At 30.2% G+C, this 23,358-nt stretch overlaps 1 protein-coding gene across 1 annotated transcript in view; it reads right to left on the minus strand.

The window, feature by feature from the left end:
- Nucleotides 1–17,231, minus strand: part of LOC126846572 (GTP-binding protein RAD-like) — a 56,514-nt gene extending 39,283 nt beyond the window's left edge. The window contains exons 1-2 of the mRNA XM_050586163.1: nt 17,114–17,231; nt 9,362–9,686 (exon numbers count right to left, since the gene is read on the minus strand). Of these exons, the coding sequence (XP_050442120.1) occupies nt 9,362–9,686; nt 17,114–17,130 (342 nt within the window). The 5' untranslated portion in view covers nt 17,131–17,231. The remainder of the gene's footprint in view (nt 1–9,361; nt 9,687–17,113) is intronic.
- Between the last annotated feature and the right edge of the window lie 6,127 nt (nt 17,232–23,358).

Raw genomic sequence — 23,358 nt, forward strand, 5'->3', positions numbered from 1 at the left:
GATCATGCGTGAGACCGAGTCTGCCAATTTATTGTGTCTGCCATTCCGAAACATTTCCAAAGAGTCTTGCGTGTGCTAATAAACGTCGAGCCTCAGACGAAGATTGGATGTTTTCCGATGGAAATATATTGAAAAACACTGTGCGAAAAAATATCATCAAAACCTAAATTGTATTTGATATAAAATGTCACCTATTTTCCATATTAACCGTGCCCTTTGTCGGTTGTCACTATCATATTTTACTTAGCGAATACATTCTTATCTATTCCGAGACTTCTACCTCCAACTGAAAGCAACTATAAATTTACTTATACACTAATAGTTCTACGAATATTATTACTATGTTGCACTGGTACTAGGTTTTTTTTCTCTACTTTAACTCAACTCAGTTTCAATAACAATAATAACCACATTATCAATTATTCGATTATAGCGTTGCCTTTATCATAGATCTGATCCTGCTAGTCGATTTCCCGCGCAAATTGAAATAAAACGGTGTGGGCAACTTGATTTGGCCAGAAAATCAGATACAAAGTGTTGCATCTATCTTAAGCGACGATATAACTCAAATGGTAGTTATGGAAAAAATTATCGTTTTTTTTCCTTTCTATTTAGATGAAGTAAAATTACACACTATCGCTATTATGTTGTCAAGATGAAATGTCAATGAGTTAAAACTGTCATTGGATATTTTTTGACATTTTATGTCTTTACTTTTGGCACACAACCGGAAAAATCGACAGTTAAAAAACCTGACGAAAATTTCTAATGATTTACCTGATAAGATAAGAGAGATAAGAGATTAGAGATGAAATGTCTCCCGTGGTTGCGGACTCGTACATTAGCTGTCGTTAAGAGATACGGATGAGGATGGTACATTTTTTTTTAAAATTATTATTTTCGCACAAACCCGTCCGGTGAGGTTTCTAGTAAATCTGACGCTCCTAGTTTTGTTTCAATCCGAATCGCTCTCCTATGCTTTAAGGCGCTTAAGTCGTCGGTCGTGGCCAATCGATCACGACATATTGCTGTGGCGAGGGAAATACAATAATATGATTTCTCGTTATGGACGCAGCTGCAACCGCCGCTTTGGCCGACACAAAAACCGTTTATTAAAAACCGCGTGTACTCTCTACACTATTCGCTGGGTTGTGCAACACTTTCTATGTCTGACGTTATAGGCACAGTAATTGAAAATCACTTAGAAGTTATCGGCCGAAGCGCATTAAACAAAATACGGTACAGCCGGGGAAGGGGAGGGACAAAAAGGGATATACGGTTTATTTGCCAAACTAATAATGTACAATGTGCTTTCTACGCCATACTCGCTGTAACGAGACGAACCGTCCAAGTGTTGAAAATGCAATTTGTATCCGCACTACACACACGCACACACAACAATGTGCCACGGCGGTTCTTTGTCTTCAGTCAATGACAAACGAAAAACAGCATGATGTACATACATTTTAAGGAAATACGGTTTGACACGTTTCTTAGCCCCCGCAAACATTTCCATCAACTTGTCCTTGGCCTATTTTATAAAATGCGTTTTATAATAATAATGTGTAGATCAGGTTAGGTTAGGTTATGTCACACTGCGGGTGTGTTTTTGTATAGAGGCGATTGCACGCTGTCTGTTTCCAAAGAGTTTTGTGTATAGTTTTTGGTACTTTTCTTATTTCTAATAATTTAACTCTTATTTTTAATCTATTATCTTTTATCTCTATTTGTTTCTCTAAACCCCCCCCCCCCACCTTTCTTCGCCGCTCCGGAGGAAGGAATTTAATTTATACAATAAGTTTAAATATATTATGTTATTGCGCATACCCCCACTTAATTGTATTATCTCAATTCACAAAACTGCAGTGTAAACCCTTACATAATTTGGGTACATTATTTTTGTTTTTTTTTTGATAAATACATACATAGTACCTACTTTTATAAAATAAACGAATTTGATTGGCTGAACCACAGAAAAAACAGAAGGGAATCTGAGTTTAATAAAAAAAAAAACGATTAGACATATTGGCAAATAGGCAGTGATGCCAGAACTCAGATATTTCCTTTTTTTTTTTTTAATTTTTCTGCGATTCATGGCTACACTGTGTGTGTTAATAAACCTGACCGAGAGTGAAATCACTAGGTATTTAATACAGATAAAATGTATATCGTTGTACAGTCGATAACGTACTTAAAATCAGTTTTTTATCACTAATTTAGATTTGAGCTTGTAAAACTATTATGTGTAATTAAACAAAATATATATATTTTCGCGAATTAAAAATTGGCAACACATAAAAGTGTTAAACACCGGCAAGCCTCCGGGGAAAAGGATATGACTTGATTGATGATGGTTTCTGGAACAGGTGTAGCCGGCAAGGTGCGTATAATGTTATACTACGAATTAAGAAAGACCGGGAAAAGAGCAGAGCTTTTGGGTCGAGCCTTGGGAAAGAGAGAGAGAGAGAGAGAAGGGGGCAAATGAAAATTAAATGAGAAGTACCGCAAAGAACACATTCGCCATTAATGGAAAGTCGAAAGAACGTCATCGATCTTGGGCTGAGCTTAAATTAATCTCACACGCTTCTTGTAAATTGAATTTTGAAATGTCAATTTGGTTTTTTAAATTAATGTAGTTTTCTTATTTCGGGAAGCCCCAGCGACAATTGCAAATTACACAGCCTTAAGTTAAACAAGCGTTGATCTTCTAATTTCACAATTATAGTATAACAAAAGTAAAATGGTTTTATATTTAATGATAACATCAGTAAATTTTAATATGTAAAAATGCACGAACAAACCTCATGTAAAAAAATAAATTATTAAATTTTTTATAATGATTTTTTGACAACATTAAGGTTGTTTTAAATGAAAACCAAAATCTCATAAATTTAAAACGCATTTTTTTGCATTATCACAAAAATTGTACTGTGTTTTAGATGCCCATTATTATTGAACAAGGTATAATTACTATTTTCATTCGGTTTGACTAGAGTTTTTTTTTTAATTCATTACATCCAACGTATATTAAAAAGTGTATCCAGACAAGGATATTGAAGTTTCAGTAAACTTATTGGGACAAAAAAGTTAATAAAAATACAGTCTATAAAAGATCAATTCAAAATACTACTCGTTTACTTTACCAAGACATTTTTTCTCCAAAATTGCATTCTACACACTCATAAAAATGGAATTTAAGAGTCATCTAAAGTCATATATTTAATTAATTTTATTTTGAAATCTAAAAGTCAGCTTACGTGCAATAATAATATCACCGAAAATGAAATTTGATCTGTTTATGAAATAAAAAATAAATAAATAAGATTTTTTGGATCTTTTCTTTTGCTATAAAAATAAAAGTCAAAATTTATTCTTGTAATCTTTTTGCATATTTTTATACAATTGATCATGCATCAATTGTATAAAAATAGTGTAATATAATTGTGTAATAGATTAATTACATTATACCACAAAATTTCGCGTTTTATTAGGAACAAAAATATACAACTATACAAACTTATTGTGAATTAAACATATTTTACCCGTTATGAATATTGATATTATAATCAGATACATTATCTGATATTCAATAAATATAAAAATTAAACCTAACCTAATATACTTATACTATTAGTCTTTAGGTACACATTTTTTTTTTTTTGATAAATAATAGACTTTTAAAAAAAAATACAAGAAATAATATAATATAGCTCATTATAAACAGTCTTAAATGAACTTGACTGCAGAATATTTGAATAGTTAACCTAACCTAACCTTTTATATATTATAATTTATAAGCTCTTTGATGTAAACTTTCTATCTAGCATAATATACTAGACACTAACCTTAACAAGATGTTTCTCTTTTTTTTTTGTATTAACACAATTGAAACAACAATTTAGGAAAAAACGTTAACCGTACTCGATTTAAACATAACATTATTCTGTTTGAAATAAAACTGATTTTATAAATATTTTTTTTATATTAATTAACTTACTTGATTACTTTTACATGTGGTTTTAACTGGGTAAGTGCCGAATACTGAAGACAGTCGAAAAACCCATTCCGTCTTTGACGACATCACTATTACGAATGAAACTCAACGGGGGCGGTTTGAAAAATAGTGATATTAATTTTGTTAAACAAATATGCCTTTATCGCAGTTATATTATTAAAAAAAAAAAATAATAATAACGCAAAAACAACAATGGTTTTTGTATTTTCCAGTCATCAATCAGGTCAGTTCAGCGTGCACCATTAGTACTAATTGATTTACTTAAGTAATATCGCTTGTTGTTTTAAACTTATTATTTTAGACACGATACCGTTATTGCCCGCAACAATTCAATTTTATATAGTTAAAAAAAATAATAAAAATAATAATATTGCTTCAAAAGAGAAATTACAAAATCAAAAAAGTATATTAAAACACACACAAAAAAATCCTTATTTAAATACACAAGCAACACGAGAATAACAAAATTAATATACTTATTTTCTTGTCAAAAACAAATACATTTTTTTTGTTTTCTTTGTAAAGTGATTTTTTTAATTTAATTGGAGTATTTTTTACTTTTAACAAAATATAAAGTAAGTAATAAAGCAAGTAAGCAAACAAAACAAGATATTATTATTTTTAAATATTTAATTGAAATATACAATCTCTCTTTATTCTTAAAGAAACATTTAAATCTACCGCTATATCCTTGTTTTTCTTGGAATTTCAACATATTATTAAAATGGTGTAAGCAATAGGTAAATGGCGATTAAAATGTGTATTACCTAATCAGCTGTCTTATGCTAATATTAGAGTGTGAACAGATACCTAGTTTATAGATAACATCTATAGAGAATTTTATGTTTATGCAATAACTCTCGCCAACTAAAATCATAACAGTACTACTAAAACTTACACTACAAGCAATGATTTATAGCTTAATATTCAAATTTTCCGAGAAACGAGCGTCTTACATCAGATGGATCACCCTGTATACATATAGAGAGAATTTTTGGGTGCCACGTCGCTTTAAATGCTCTAATTGTTTACTTGTATACTTGATTTATTTATTTATTTTTACTCGCTTTATTTTACTGGCTTTATCCATTTTATGCATGTTTACCTAAAGAACGACTCGTTTGCGCACAAAACTATGAACAATAGAGACATTATATTATGTGCAGGTAAATATTTAAGAATTAATTCGAGCAATTGTCAGTGTTAAGCCCTTAAAATAGTGTACATATTAAATAAATTCAACATTTTCCTTCGCCCTTTCAAAGGATCAGGACTTTCTGCCCGACTTGATTGTTTTGGCGCTCATGAAAAAGTGACATCGCCAAATGGGAGTTTACCAAGAATAAATCACATTTAAGTGTTTGGTTCGTTTCTAAAATTTGCTTAATGGCACGGTTTATTTAAATTTGCTGATAGTGTGTGAAAATGTATTCGCTAAGGACTTAAGAGTTTGAGGTGTTCGTGCACCGAGCTTTTGGGTACACCATTTTATATTTATAATTAACTGTTAGTTAATATTTTATTAGGTCGCCTGTGCACGCTCATTTTCTGCCTAACGTTTCAATGAGTTCTGTAATAAATAAAAATAAAAAACAGTGTCTTACACCAGTTGGATGATCACTCATACTCTTTTATTAAATGTATTCACTCGTGTGCTGGTCTTCTTCCCAAAAAATAAATGCCTAAAAAATATTATCATGTTTCTACATTTCTACCTTTAGCTCATGTTATGAACCTAATTTTGTAGTTAAGTATATACCTAGAGAATAAAGATAGTAAATTAGGAAAAAAATTCGAGATAATAGAGTATGGAAGAGGATTATGGAGGTGAATTAATAGAGCTAGTGGATTATAGATAAGATATTGAAGATACTAGATTGCAAGACATAAAATGTATTGATGTATTTGCATGAAGTGTGGATTCTCTTAACTGAGTTTACTCAGGTTTTTTGTTTATATACATTTCATTTTTAATAAGCTTGTTGAATGTGTGATTTTTTTTATAAGTAGACAATATTTTAAATAAATGTGTTTATAAAAACACAAATATTAATTTTTTTTTAACAATCGTTTTTTCCCACAAAGTTTCAAACCTAAATATTTTAAACAAAATATAATTTTTTTTTCTAGTCAAAATAATATTATTCTATCTACTATTGCATTATTATACATTATATTATTCATACATGATACGTTATAATTTTAAAGCATGAGCCACGCGATTTATGAATTATATCAACTTTAAATCAGTTTTTTAGAGAATTTTTTATATTAAAAACACAGTAGTTGATATAGTTTTCTGTTTTAGTGGAATTTGCGGTATAAGAATATGTTGTATGGAAAAATTAACATTGCGATTGAATTATATCCGGTAATTATTTCTCAATATAAGTGCAACTCAAATACAATAGTCGTACAATAGTAGTAAAATAGTCGTTTGGTAAATTAAAATTCTTTCTATAGTAATAATGGCATGCTAGTTGTCGTGACCAAATGAGTTCAGACATACTCGAAAGTAAAACAAAAAGGTTTGTAACAATAATTAACGGCTTACGTTTAATAGTGATAAAAACTCGGTCAAAATTAGAATAATTATTTGCGTCATTTAACACCTCAAAACGCATTAAATATACGAATGAAACAAATATTTCAATTATCATTACATAGCATACACGACCTTAAGGTATATTATCATATTAGATACTAATATAGTGATTTATAGTTTATAAAATATTGCATTTGTCATCATTTTTTCTAAGGCGAATCATAAAATATATTTAGTGTTTTCACATATAACTCTAAAAATATAACAATGCACACATAAACATAAAAATACTATTAGAACTTATAAAAAAAAAACGAAATCCAGAAGGACCAATTTCCGAGGCTTTTGGCTCACTTGATATCTTGGCTATTTATTTATCGAGATTAGCTATTTGGATGTGAAACAACAATTTCTGTTGTGTCTGCGTTGTTATTTATCTGATCGGACGGACTTGGCAGAGATTTCAAGCCAAATGGCTATGCTCTATTAAGTCCCCGAGGGATGAAGTTTTATTCAGTATGACTACAACAAACTTCCGAGTCCGATAAATCTAGGAAAAGTTTACTACCATTGTAGAATTTTTAATATGTTCTTTTGACCGATTGCATCCTTTGATGACAGACAATACGTTTTAATGTTACAAATAATTGCTACAAAAATAATTATTTGTTCATCACCGCCGATCGATTTCATTTAGCCTCAATACACGGATGTAGTAAAAAGTTTTAAAGTTGTTTTTGAAATCTGGGCATTTTTAATTTTCACATATAATATTTATGGTCTAAGGTAAAGTCTAACTAATTGTTTGCATCATAGTACTAAAATTTGTAATAATAATCAGCCGATAACATATGATTTATTGATAAGGAATCCGGCTGATAATAGGTATGATAAGAATGATTTGGTAATTCATAGAGAAAAATCAGCTGATAATACAAAAGAATCGCGCCATATTGTAACCAGGTTCGGTAACTCCCTACACGGATATGCGTAGCCTTTTTCCAATATGGTAGCCACAGGAGTGCATTGATCAGGCTATATACGTTTTTTTTTTTGGGTGTATAAAACATCACGCCGGTGGCCACCATATTGGAAAAAACTGCTACGCTTTTCCTTATAGCGAGTTAGCAGACTTGGTTATAAGATCGAGAATACAAGTATACAAGGATGGTGAGAGTCAGCCGATGGGGTATGGTGAATTGATAAAGAGAAATCAGCTTAAAATATAAGACAGTGATAAAAAGGACAATTGACATGATAAATTTAGCCGAAAACATGTATGACAAGAATAACAAGAGTCAGTTGATAGCAGATTAATTAAGAAAACTTTATTTTAATGAAAAAAAAGCACATTTCATTTTCAAAAAAACAAAATTGCTATACAGAACATGTTAACTGATGCGATGTTATCAGATCTCAATCATAAAATAAATGATATTACACAGTTTTTTCCATGACAGAAATCAAGATGGCGGAATCCGTTTGGGATCAATTTGTTTTCACTATACGCCTTCCCTGTGTAAAGTTCCGTGCTCGACGTTTACTTTATACCTATATCAATTTAATTGTATGGTAATAGTCGGGTAAGGTATGGTTTTGCTTTCTGCTGCCTACACACTATGGTGTATTTAATTTTCTAAGAATAGTGTACGGCACAACAGGTGTCATAGCTGAGGATAAGGTAAGTAAAGTCAGGCACTGACTCGGTAATCCATGTCCTTCGGTACACGACAAAATTATACCGGCCACGAGCTACCAGTAAATTTGTTGTGTTAACTTGCAAAAACTGCGTACATTTTATTAAAAAAAAAAAAGACATTTTCATTCGTATATAAACCATAAAAAATTATGACCCACGATAACCTGAATACAAACGACACGGGTATTATACTGCGGTAGGTATACCATTCATCGTTTATAAAAGAAATATTATATACTATTTCATCTTGTACTTCCTTTTTGATACAAAAGACTCTCTCTCTATATATCTACCAATCTTATATACATATATACACACATACAGAGTTGAGCAAATTTGTTTGTTTTCTTTCCTTGTTAGTTTTGGTATGGGGATTTGTTTGACTAGACAGTAGGTCCTATTATGGTTATATCAGCGGTATTTGGAGTCATCATATCAATATTAATGATAACACAGATATTTGTGTTGAAAACGGTTATTATCTATTGTAACCTTTTTTTAATAATCCGGTCATCTTTTACTGAAATTGAAAATTCATTACGCTAAAACCAAAACTAACGTGATCTAAAAATCAAATTTTCCAATAAAAGCAAACATGAATCGATGCGTCTAAGTTAACTGATAACAAATCTGTAATAAACGCGTTTTTGATAAAATGTTAACTTAGGCCCTTTTGGCATGAAGCGATTCATATTGAAAAATGTATTAAATATGTACCTAAAAGGTTAGGGGAAAAGAAATTCTCAAAATATTCATATTTTCAAAGAAAATGAGGGTCTTACGTTAGTTGGATCACCCATATATTGCGGAGATGTATGATTAGATTTACTTTTCAATTGTAGTTTTAGTTGATTAACGGTCAACTCTGTGCTTTAACGACAGTGCTGTAACATTGAGTATATCCAAATATCAACGGGAACGGGTGATCCATTGTCAGCGGGGTCTAGGGATTATTTAGCCCAGGTTCAGAGGTTTCGTCCATATACATATTACACACACATTCCTCCGGGAAAGCCGGCGTAACTGCTGACCCTTTAACGACGACCACCGGTGATATTATTATCTACCAACACCGAGCCGGAAGAGCTCAAACGGATCTTACCTTTATGACTGGCACAGCAGGCATTGACGCCGTCCGACCCCGGTCCGTGATGGTTATTGATCGTTTACTCCTGAAAGCCGTCGAACGTTGCAAGCTCCTTCTTGGCGAACTTCCGGACGTCCGGACCCGCAACGATTGGCTGGTTCCCGGTCTGGTGGTCGACGGAGGCCGAATCGCCGACATCGTGGAAGGAGTCCTCCGGGATGGCGAAGGCCGTCTGAGCTGATGGTCCAGAATCCTTTTCTCCTCGAGAACCGCTTCCGACGACGGTTCGTCATCTGGCCGGTAATCGCTTCCGTAGAACGTCGTGATCGGCGTCGATGACCTGCAACACATATCAGCAAAACGTACCGTTTACATTGTACACGAGCCGAGAACATTGACACAGTATGTTATACTTTGCAATGGTGTACACATAAATTATCTGCTGAATTTATAATGAGAAAGTAAAATAACGGCGAGAGCCAGGTGATAAAATATTGTTTATTGATAAGGAGATGATAACAGTACTTATCACAGTGATAACAATTGACATTGATAAGGAGATATCAGATGATATCATATACAATAAGAATAATGCGAGTCGACGGATAAGATAAAAACGTTAACGCTTCACATGAAAAAAATGAACTTGGAAATAGTGTCAAATGAATGTTATGAATACAGCTCTACGCTGTTTGAAGTAAAAGTATCCAACAAGTTCAATGAATTTTTTTTTATAGCACTATAAAATTTGTAAGTAAACAAAATTTAAAATCGCCGAACGTACAATTAATTTTATTACCCTGTTTTTAGTACGCTTTTTTTAAGGCGGTTTTTCGCAATAAAAATGAATTGTGACTACAATTTTTTTTTTGTAAATTAATGGTGCTTAACTTTATTATGGTTTGCATAAAAAATAAAATGAGAAAAAAAATACTTTAAATATAAACATTTAATCGAACAGTGGAAAGCAAGCAGGTTTTCTCCAGTACATAAAACAACTGACCAATGGCTGATACTACTTATTTCTGAAGCAATATTTCTATAGGACAATTGCATACTGGGACAAGCAATACATTATTAAAAAATTATAAATCAATATAATCTAAATACATAATAAACTAAATGGTTCGTGTTCTTAAATATATATGTATTGTATAAATATTCAAATATGTAAATTGTAAGCGTCTTGTTAAGCGAATATAAAATAAGCGAATTGTTTAATAATCCACGTGGCCATTTGGGACGGTTTGGTGGGAAATATACAATATTTGTTAATTTTAAGTATACATTATGTACGCTAAGCGATATTTCTATAAATCATTTTATAAGTTATGCCTGTACAAAAACTATATTAATTTTAGGATAAGATGTCTATGTGATTAAAAATCTGACCAGTCGGCTCACATTATTATTATATTAATTATTGTATATGTTTCTTTTTCTATAAAATATGCAATAAACTATATTATTATTATTTGAAACCCTAATTTATAAGGATATAATAATCGAAACGTTCGCACAGTATAAAATCATTGTAAGAATTTCACTGCATACAAAAATTAGATCACTCGTTGTAAACAGAACTAGTAATTATAAAACATGTTTTTCTCAAAGGGAAGTTATAATAATATTCATGAAAAAATAGATGCTGTATTTTTGTTCTTTTTTCGAAAATTTTTTTATTATTGTGTAAATGTTTATTCGTCCATAAATAAAAAATTAAAAAACACATTGTATACAAACTTAAATATTAATTATACATTGCAGTATGCAACTAATTTTTTTAATCCAATTTTTGCTTTTCTAATGTAAATTGTACCAGCTGTTTAAATACATTTATCGATATTTTTGGATTGGCCTTAAAAATAATGACAATAAAATTATATATTGTACCTCAGCTAAATATCGCATCAATTTCAAATTGTTAAATATTTTTCTAAATTTGGCATAATTTAATTATTATGTCTAGACTTGTAAGCATAAATATTAAACATTTAGTACGTGACATACTTTATAGTTGATTCAATAACGGAACGTGGACGACGTTACTCGGTCTTAATTAGGTACTTTGATCTCTTAATACTTAGAAACGACCGACTGGCGTAGAGTTAATTATTTTTGGAAATATACACTGTTTCTGAACACTAAAACATCCCGTGTAGTAACTAAGACCTTATTTCATGAAATTCGAATTCCATAAAAAGCTAATAATATTACTGTTATCTTTTGATAATGGTACCGTGTATATAAAGCACATCTTTAACGTAAAGGGCACCATCTGAGACGATACCACTTTACCTTAATGGACAATCCATTAAATGAGATGAACCGAATATTGGGAATTATATGCAAAACGCACCTGCACAACTATTGTTCCACCACACTTCAGTGCTATTAAATATTTAATTAATACTGAGTACTAGGACAATAGTCGTACAGTTTGAGTGTAATAATATAGTAAACGCATTGCACTTTTGACAACACAATAGTAAAATATTAAATAAACCAAACAAATGGTTTCTGCGAAACTTAAGCGAAAGTGTACCTTGTGCAATAAAAGGTCACACGACAAAATAGGTTTATCTACGCAAATTAATGTCGTTAAAATATGGTTTTATGTAAATTAAGATGAACATCACACAAAGTGAATAGTTTTTTCGGTCTCCGGAGAGCTAACATGTGCCATTTTTTATGCATAAAATTATCCCAGAGAATTTAATGGCAAGAATAAAAAAAAAAAAATAATTAGATAATATCATGTCGGCGATAAAAAAGGCAAAATTGTTTACATTATGTTTTTCCCCAAAGTGAATGTAATACAATTTTAACTTTCCAGTACAGTTGATATAAATAATTTATAAGGAAACAACTAAGAAAGCATAAAGACACGGTAACGCCGGTTTTTTAACATGAGAGTTTGATTGAAATCACAAACCGAACATTTATAATTATTGCTAAAAAGAATAAAGCCGAAGCGATGAAAAAAATATATATAAATTCCTTATTTAACGTTAGCTTTTTTGCTCAATAAAAAGACGGCGAAATTCGTTATGGGTTCGAGTCACGTAGGTTTTGTTCAATAATGATGTCGAAGACTGCTAATCAGCTTTACACGCTAAATACTTCACCCTTAAAAGTCAAAGATACCCATCTCCGAAAGATGTCTTCAGCTCTCCAAGTAAAACGACACTATCGACGAAAAATCGATCTTTGAGTGGTTCATTTTTGGAACTTTGCTAGTTGCTAATACAATTGGCATACACTCACATGTTGTTTCGGCCAATTTCAGTTATATTATCATAGTAATCACAGGTTAGATAAAACCAGACGGTGCACTCCCTATTAAAGCCACAGATATGAACTAGATTGCTAAGTGTACACGCCGCCAATAGAGATAACTGAAGTTTCCGCCATTTTTGTGGGAATTAAAACCTTATCACATGAAAATATGTTGATAACAATGTTATAAGTTGAGTTGATAACACAGAATCACAGATACATATATTATTTTATACACACGTAGATCCCACAAAAATGGCCGATGTCGATTTCCATTCTTATCACTAGGTAGCAATTTAGTTTATAAAAAACGAGTATCCATACTACAAGCGGATGCATGGGCACACGTATGTGTCTTTATATTCAAGTATAGAACGCTGGAACTTTTTGGTACTCTTCTTATTTGTATCTCTAATCTCATATTTCTACTCTATTATCTCTAATAATTTAACTCTTATCTTATCTTTAATCTCATCTCTATTCTCTTATCTTTTATCTCTTAACTTGTATCTCTTATTTATTATCTCTGATATCTTACCTCTATTTTATTTCCTCTAATCTATTATCTTTAATATCTTATTTCTAACTTCTAATCTCTTTGCTCTAATCCGTTAGAAAACAAACCAGAAACGTCGAAAGGGCCAAATCCATGACGATTTCAAATATAAATTGACGGATTTAAATTTATTCCATCAATACCAATAGAACAAATGTGCACGTACACTTTTGTATACTTTTGACAGAAGGCATAACAAATATATATATATAAGAAATATTATAGTTTTTAAAACTCCAAAGTCCGCATAAAACCCCCAGAGCATATTACAATATTTCACAACTCATAAATCATTCTTCGGACCCACTGGTGTTGTATTCGTTTTAATGAGAGCACAACTTATAACAAGAATATAATATAATAAATATTTTTAAAAAATCAATAGTTTTTTTTTTAAGTAGGTACTACCGTGGAATAAAATATTAAGTAGCCAAAAGCTGACTAAGGCATAAGAGTAATTCATTATTGCAAAATGTATATAATTTGAGTATTTTTTCTTGACTTTAATGCGATTTTTATCAAATGACTTACCAACTGCTTTAATAAACAGTTTATGGTTTATTTATTGTCGAAATCAGTCAATGATGCGTTATATTAGATATTGTGTACAATAATTATTTGAGCCAAAATATAATTTTTTTTTCAAATACATTATAAACAATTTATTCACAATACTAATTGACATACTCAATAATATGTTATATTCATATTTTTGTCTTGCTATTTTACTGGATCTATAGTAAAAAATCCGGCTATTTTAATTACGTTCGAGCCTAATAATAATTAATCAAAAAAGGGTTTTCATATCAGCGTCCCGAGTCTTTGAAGTCGAAATCCATTAGGACTTTGTGTGACAATGCTTGCCCCGATTTATCGAAACCTCCCTATTGAATATGTTTACACCGTGTCCGTGTACACTGAATTGGATAAATAACAGTTTGACCGTTCACAAAAAGCGATTGTGGTCCGAAAAACCCCACTTGAGTGTTTCATTGTAAACTGTCAGTGAATAATAAAAGGGAAAGTAGAACACACCCTAGTAGATGTTTCACCATACCCATTCTCCATTGGCTTCTCGCCGGGCAATCGCTTTTGGGTTCCAATACTTTTCTAATACCAAAGTTGTCAATTCGCAAATCCCTTAACGAAATTACTTACACGGTGACCACGGTTTCGCTTTTTATTGAACTCTATCGCTTTCACGTTGAGCACTTTGTACGGCCAAATCGCCGGTCGACCCTATCGACCATTGTCTTATTTATACTGTGACTCTCGGTGTCTTGTTGACTGGCTCTGCAAAATTCCTGTCTTAAACTAGTAAGGCAGAAAACAAAATAAAAATCGTCGGCCTCGGTGTTATAACAATATGGAAAACAACAAAATATAATGGAACACCAAAAATGTACAAACATGGTGATAAAAAATATGTAGATTTTTTTTTATGACAGGTAAAATAAAGATATTCCACTTCGACCACTTAACGTTGTCGTACCTTCAAAACGATCCTTTAGGGTTGTTATAAATCCTTTTAAGATCACCATGTCTCCATGGTATGTTTTACACCTCTGTATTGTGTTACCGCGAGACTAACGTTGTAATATATTATAATGACAATTTTTATTATTTTTACTATTTTTCATTTTTAAAAATAAACCTTTGAAGGTTTTGGTTTTACAATGGTGTGATTTTTTTTTTTTCAATTAACTGTCTGAATCCACAATCATAGCAGCTACTAAAACTCATTTTCAAAACCGAGAAAATATATATATAATTTTTGTGTGCACAAAATACTATATACATTTTAAAAAAATGGATAAAATCTAATTAGGCTCTATTTTTAGTCTTCATTAATGGCCTCCGGGATTACTTTCAAACAAACTTAAACTTATCATCTCTCAAACGGTGATTAAATTATTGTTGCAATATGTCTACTCGAGAAATCTTACTTAAATAAAGACAAAATATTTTACAGGAAAAGTTTTGTTTCTTTTTAAAAAGTGATAGTGAGGTTTTGATAAAAATATTACTATCAATAAAAATTGTCTATTTGTGTGATAACACGTCGTATTAGGTCTTAAAAACATTAGTTTTAGGTTTAAATTTTTGTATGTTACTGAAAATTGCATTGGTATGTTTTTTTAATCATTGCTATAGTACATAAATATTGTAATGTGTTGTGTATTAGTTTTAATGTTATACATTTTTCTTAGTGTTTTATAGTGAATTTGTTATATTTGATAATACAGCTCAGATTCGAACAATTTTTATTTAGATAAAGCGATTAATAATAATACATTTTTTTTTTAATAATATATTATTAGATTAATTAGGACTAAATTATTTGTTAATTTTGGTTTGTATAAAATAATAACCTTAGCTATTATTGTTTCATTTATTTTGACATAATATGTGATAATATGATATTATCATATAATTATATAATTATATTATGCATTTGTATTTGTTATATTTGATTGAATTTATATAGAACAATAATAGCTATACAATTGTTAAGCCTTCTAAGATAAAAAAAGGTTAGGTATTAAGGACTGTTTTTGTTTCAACAAATATAAAAATATTTTTTTATTTGTTATTTGTAAAATGTATATTAAATAATTTCTCAATTATCAGAGATAATTTTTTATCTATAAATGTATAAATATAAAAATCCTGGAAATTGATTACTGTGAAAGTGTAATTTGCCCATTTTATTGGTTGTTTCCTTAATACAAAAAAAAACAGGTTTGCCCAAATCTTGAGAAAATTGTATATAATATTACAGTCCCATTCTAGAACTACCTTCAGTCTAATTTTCTGACCATAACACGTCAACTATAAAAGTAAAATAAAGCAAAAAGTTGCACCCCTTCTAAAGGACAGGGTTTATGATATTATGTGAATATTCCATACAAAATTGAAACCAATTAGATAAATATTGTTTTAAAAATTATCGAGTGCCCTAATTTTAAGTTAGAACCATCTTTGGTCTAATTTTCAGACCTTAAACCCTAAGACTACATCTAGAAAAATCGAAATATGGTATTATTATGGTTTTCAACGTTTATCGGTACTAATATGTCTGAAGAATATTCCATACAAACTTGGAACTAAATAAAGTTAATTTTTTTTTAAGTTATAGGTATTGTGCTCCGTAATTTTAAGTCGAATAATATGTACATTTTTTGACATTTTCATGTCTTAGCTCTGGCACATAACCCTGGCAAATATCCGAAAAAAGCGTTACCATAAAAGCGTTACCAAAAGAGCGTAACGAAAAAAGCGAAAGGGTTGGGGACGGGAGATAGGGGTGGAATAGGGGATAGGAGATAAGGGTGAGATTTAGTCGGTAAATAACCGAAAAAAAGTGTTACCAAAAAAGCGTTACGCTGTTACGCGCCGCAATGTAACAAAAACTACGAAGCGACGACGAAAGACAATTATCGGAATGACCATTTCGGATCTATTTCGAATGTTATTCTGTTACGCTGTTATCTGATTTGAGATAAGAGATATGTTGTACGTTCAACGTTCAAATTAGAACTAAACAATAAATTCAAAACATTTTAAGGGCCCAATTTCTCTATGAATTGTTTTAGGCCAGATAATAAACACTACAATTTTAGCCAGAAACTTGACGTTTTATTTTTATACTAGCTCGTTACCGCTCGTTAATATACTATACCGTTATCTATAATTCCACCACTACTCTAAATTTATTCGGTACTTCAACGAGACACGAAAATGCTCTTTCGTGGTTGCAGACTCGGCTGAAAAACCTTTTTTTTTCAATTTTAAAGGCAAGAATATTTTTGGAAATCAGATAGTAAAATCACAAAAAAAACCACATCACGACGTCGTTATAAAACCACAATGCCTTCTCAGCGCTGAACGTTTATGGGAAAAAATTTTAAAGAAAAAAAAAATATGCATACCTGTAAACCGACATCATCGATGAGCGCCGGCAAAGGCAAACGACAACAGCAACAACAACAACAACAACAACAACAATGACAATATCGTTGTTGTTGTTATCGTTTACGCGACCTATAGTACGACCTGGACCTGACCGGCACGACTGTCACCGCGAGCGTTCGAACGGTACTGTCCGCGTGCTCGCCGCCAGCTTCGGCGTGTACACACGTTATCTCGGAAAGTAAACAAGTACGAACAGAGCAGAGGGGGCGGGGGTGCGCCGAAAGGGATGGAACGGGGGTGGGGGTGGTTTGTTGTCGACGCATGCGCGCCAAAAGGGGTTGTAACCACAACAACGCGGTTAAGCGCGCGACCACCGACGGCAATTGTATACTTTGCAAAAACAGTATTATTTACAAAGACTGTGTTTCTTTTTTGTTGGACAATAACAATTTTATATATATTAAATCCTTTATGGTAGTAACTGAGTTAACCGAGCTAAGAATATACCCATACTTCATGCAGATTCATGGTTATATGTCCTGACATCTGCATGAAGAGTCATAATCTATTGTCCGGTTGCACCAAACTTGTCGTTATCTATTAGTAAGTTATTTACTACCGTGATAAACTAACTTTTGTTAAACTTTATCTTAAATTAACTTTAAACTTTAGTTGTGAATTAACATGTGTTCAATTTACAAGTGTTGCTCAAGCGTAGTTTTACATTCAAGTTATTACCAGTATACTGGTTATCGAATAAATGGTATCAGCAGTAGGAGTTATTATTATCACACAGGGTCTAATCAATGATAAACTGATAACGCACATTTCCATTATCACCACTTGAACGCAAAACATTGATAACAAAATTTAACCATACATACATTTTTAAACAGCGATAAATGACCCTTTTTAATTTATTTCGTTATAAAATACATTTTCAACAACAGATAAAATTTAAAACATGGTTTATGCAACAGAATTTATTTTAACTCCAATTAAACGAGTTTATCTCTGTGTAAATATTTAGTGCAACCCCGCATTAATCTATTATCTCTATAGTTATATTATATGTATATATTTATTATATATCTATATAAAGGTGATCAACGACTTATCGTGAACCTCTCAATATATCAGTGGATTTAGTAACAAATTAAATTTTTTTATTTGCATAGTGTTTTTATGCAAATGTGATCTCAATTTTTCACAATTTTTGTTTTTTTGTTTTTACTCTGCTTCCAACTTAGTTTTTTTTATAAGCACTTTTGTAACTTAAACGGGGTAACGCATACACTTCATTAACTTATTAAATTGGAGATAATGTGCTAAAAATATTCACTGGACCAGCTTCGGATAACTATTTTTAAAGTTATTGAAGGTTCAAGCTTAAGGCAGGAGGAAAGGTGGATTTCCTAACCGCACTTCTCCTCCCATCATTATTTTTAAAATCTTATAACTTCAAAAATAGTTATCCAAAACTGGTTATCGACCAGTCAACATTTTTGGTACATTATTCTCAATTAAAAAATAAAAATAAAATATATGCGTTACCGTTAAAGTTTCAAAAGTCACTATCGAAAAAACTAAGTTGGAATGGGAGTAAAAACGAAAAAAAAATGAGGGAAATTGAGATTACATTGTGAAAAAACATGGAAAATAAAATTCAATTATTAATTAAATCCATTGAGATATTGAGTGGTTCACAATAAGTGGATCACCCTGTATATATATATGATGTCAGCACTGTGACATGAGGCACAGTATTTAATGTTATCCACATCTGCAGCGGACTTTACAATTTCAAATTTAACTTATTTAAAATTACCAATTAAATAACAGTATAGGAGAATTTTTTTTTTTTTTTGACACGAGTATGTCGAAAGTATGCGCCATGAATTTAATCTAACCGACGGCTAAGCTGAATTTGTGACACAAAGAGATGAGTGGGGTGGGAAAAAGTGGCGAGACGAGGGGGGGGGGAGAAAATTGTACATGAACACATATTTGAAGTGACCGGGCGCGGTTTATGACTGTTATATTAAAATTCCTTGTTATAGGTACCATCCGGCATACACAATATTACACATGATCTAATGTTTTCTCTTTTATGGAGAAATATAAGATAAATTAAATATTTTCAGATTGAAAAGAAAAGAAAGTTGACAGTTATTTTGTTTTTACATAATTTGTTTTATTTGGGGTTTTTTTTTTAAAAAAAGTTTTTATTTAATAATAATATTGTATATTTATTTATTTTTTTATAAATAGACTGTGTGGTTACAATAAGTCTCAACATTTAAAGAAAAAATGTATTTAAAAATTAAATGAAAACAATTTTTTGGGTTGTAAAAGAGCATATAAAGGCAGTGTATAATATATACAGGGAGATGTGAAACTGAAGTTAGATTAATCTAAACATTTTTACCATGTTAAATAGTTCTAGCTAAGTTATTTTTAAAATTGTGTTATACTTTGAGTCTAATTCCCGGATAAATATTTAGTTACATCTGTTTAGCTTAAAAACTTTCATTTATCAAAATTAAAAAGACTATTTTTGTTAGGTGTGTGCCGACAATACCTTTCATAATCAATACTTACAAACGCACGAAGCCGACGGGGTATTGAATTAACAATGATGTGTATTTTTTTTTTTTGTGTCTGGCCCCTATGACTTTTTTTTTTTACTATCCAAACAACGTGTTCCCATAATAAAAGTGTACAGCGTGTAGAATCGGTTCACCGGAGAAACTATGAAAAGTCAAAAGTCAAAGAAGTTTGTTTTACCCAACTGCAGTCACGAAAACCGAGAACCATCTGGTTTGCAGAACTAACAAGGTGGCATAACCTAGTTTTGAGAGTTTTAGATTCGGCAAATGCAAATCAAGATCAAAAGGTTAACATTAATTTCAAAAAAGTAATAACTATACTTTTAACTTTTACTATGTAAAAATAAGAGTTTATATAATTTAGAACTTTAATTCTATAACTATTGAAATTATACATACAAAAAAAGTTGCTTAATAATGTTTGACACAATATCTAATATCTAGTCAGCTGTGAAATTGTTTACATCAATAACTTTGTGTTTCAATGACCCAAGTCCTGTCACGTGCCCTTCTATTATTATTATTATATTAATGATTAGTATACCTACTATTCATAGTATTCTTAAGACTTACAACGAGACCAACATATTATTATAATATTAAAATGTTATTAATAACAAATAAATTACATCCGTTAATGATGTGTACACCTCCTGTTTAGCATAATACACTCACTCTTTGTGTTTACCACAAACTCTGTAAATCATTAATCATAACGCAGATCATATCATTAACGGGCATGTGAAATTACTTCCACTGTTTTACATTGATAAAAAAATAAAGCGGTGGTAACTGAATTTTTTATCAACTCTGGTAAAAAGACACGTGCATAAACTAATTAACTTTAAAAAAAAAATGAATTCATGTAATTATCAACTCAAAGCAATCTGTAAAAATGGCGTATTCATGATTTTTTTTTTGTTTTGCCATTGTCACAATTTTACAACGCTATTAACCAAATTAAACGAAATTTCCTCAATGTCAACTATTGTTATGATATATATTTTGCTTTTATCTATTCAATGAATTTATCATAGAATAATTAAATCAAATTTATCTGCCCGAATACTTGAGTTGTTTTAACTTTTTTTGTTCGTTCTAATTTTTTAATAAGTAAAAAAAACGCAGCAATTACAATCGTGATGTTTCCTATTGGGCAAATATTATTGTTGTGTCTGCGACACAGGTGCAAATTAACACTTTTATTGCAAACTCTAATAATATAATAATATGTAACACCGACTAAAACTGAATTTAAAAATATCAACAGAAATTAGTATCCAATTAATTATTTCCCATTTTTCAAAACATCATTAAACGGTGTATATACTAAATTATGATTTAGATTTAATGTTGTAGATGAAACACTATAATGACTCCTTTGAAAAATAATTCTAAACAAATTTGCTAAAAAAGTAATTATGATGAACATGTTTATTAGTTAGAAGTCATTTGGATTTTTTAGTTTTTCTTTTTGCTTTAGATCATGCTATAATTTTTAAAAAAAATAGTAATTTTTATTATTATGTTCCTTTTAGAAAATAATTGTTAGTATACAAGTGAAGTTTAGTCACACTATTGTATCATAAAATTATTTTAGTTGCTTTTGATTATGTTAAAGTTTTAATTAGAGCAGAAAAAAACACTTGCTCGATGTGAACTAAGTATATTTAACTGTCTGAGACTTGTACAGAAAAAGCTAGACAGGGAAATATTATAAAATTTACATGCAAAACTATTATTGTCATAAATTAATCGTTTATACAATTAATAATGTTACATTTAATTTGATTGTACAGAAAATGTATAATAATAATAAATAATATTTTCCTATCTAGTAAAGAATAAAGACGAGCAATAGCATATATATTTGTACAGTTTTAGGATAGTTATTTTTTTTTAATCAAAAACAAGATGTTTTCTACAATGACAAGCTATTATTTTCAAAATTTTATCAATAAATACTACAAATAATCTAATACTTCTAACTGACAAATAATCATAAAATATGAATTATCACAAAAAGTAAAGCCGGGTAAACTATTAAATATCTAGCGATTGATGTTGATAACGGTTTCATAATGTATAGTATTTTTATAGTTGTAAATAATTTTAAAATTTTAAATCAAACTTACTTTGCTGCATGAAAACAAGGAAAATATGTTATTGGGATAAGAAAAAAATCGTTTACTAAATTTATATTAACAAATAGATTATACTTATTGATATACAACAAAAAAAAAACATGACATAGATAACATGTCAAACAAAATTTAAATACATAATAATATACCTAATGTGGGTACATTAAAATGTATAATAAAATATATTTGACATAATTTGCGTTTTTCATTGTCAATTCGCATCTGTGGTGACGTTTTTGTTTACCGAAATCAAATAAAGATTAATACTTAAGTCAAGGAGTTCAAAACGTTAAGTCCATTGTGTAGAATGTTGTTGAGCTTTTTGCCTGTGTGTAAGACATTAAGTGTTCAAGATGAAGTTTACCGTTATTTCTATTATATTATCTATATTTTTATCGTTGTATACTCGAGAAGGCCAGTATAAAATTAAATTATTCACTTACTTATTATGTTAGACTTTAAATGTTAAAATTTGCAGTCTTGATTTGTTTGCACTATCACTTTCGGCTGACAACTTTCATGCATTCACAATAATTTTTTTTTTAATTAAAATTGATGACACTGTTTGTTACAATTACTACAATAGTTTTAAACAGCTGTTTATATTTTAGGCATACCTACAAAAATTGTTGAACAAATAAAATTTTTAACTGTGTGAGATTTGTGAGAAATTTACTTAAGAAATAGAGATGTAATTTTAAAGGTTATAAATTAAAAAAAAAACTCAAATAGCCCACAATTTATCGTAGAATACTGCATTTATGATATTTTGATTTCTAATTTTTTTTTAATACAACTAATTCATTTTTTTAGGCCTATGCCTCAATTGGAACGATGTTAAAGTAGGTGACTTGATTGGTTATAAATTAAACGGTGATCTCGACGGTAAGTATAATAATCAGTTAATTTTAAGTGAACAAAAAAAATTGAAATTAGGCTAAAATATCAAATACACTGATATGGCGGTTTTTGTTATAATAGTTAAACCAATGTTCTGTTTTAATTTAGCCATGTTGTAGTTGCATAGTTTTTTTTATATTTTTGTAAATGTATTATAATAAAGTTTTGCATAAAGCAAATGAGTAACATTTTATATATTATAATTATTTTTTTCTGTATTCAGCCAATGAGGTAACATATGTATTTGCAACGAAGGGTAAATATTATTGTGGTATCTACATGCTGTCATTATACATAGTATCTAAATACATGTTTCATTTCCTTACAGACGGCGTGTCTCCGGTTGAGGGTGCAGGTATTATGTATTATTTTTATTTAAATAAAAACGTGTAAATAATAAATATATAAGTATCAAATAAACATACTACTGAGCAGTGTAATTTACAGTTAATAAGTACAAGTAAAAATGTTGAATAATAGTTTCAATCTTTTTTGGTTTTATAGAATTTAAATCTTATGTTCTTTACTATAAGAATATAATGAAGCGCATCTGCGCATGAAACTATAAATCATTTTAAATAATTATCCTTGGCATTTAATTTTACTTTG

The sequence above is a fragment of the Adelges cooleyi genome, unplaced genomic scaffold (genome assembly GCF_023614345.1).
Source record: "Adelges cooleyi isolate 19-005CV unplaced genomic scaffold, UGA_ACOO_1.1 ACOO_flye_CR_arks_rails_tigmint_CR_PRNA_9, whole genome shotgun sequence".
Lineage (NCBI taxonomy): Eukaryota > Metazoa > Arthropoda > Insecta > Hemiptera > Adelgidae > Adelges > Adelges cooleyi.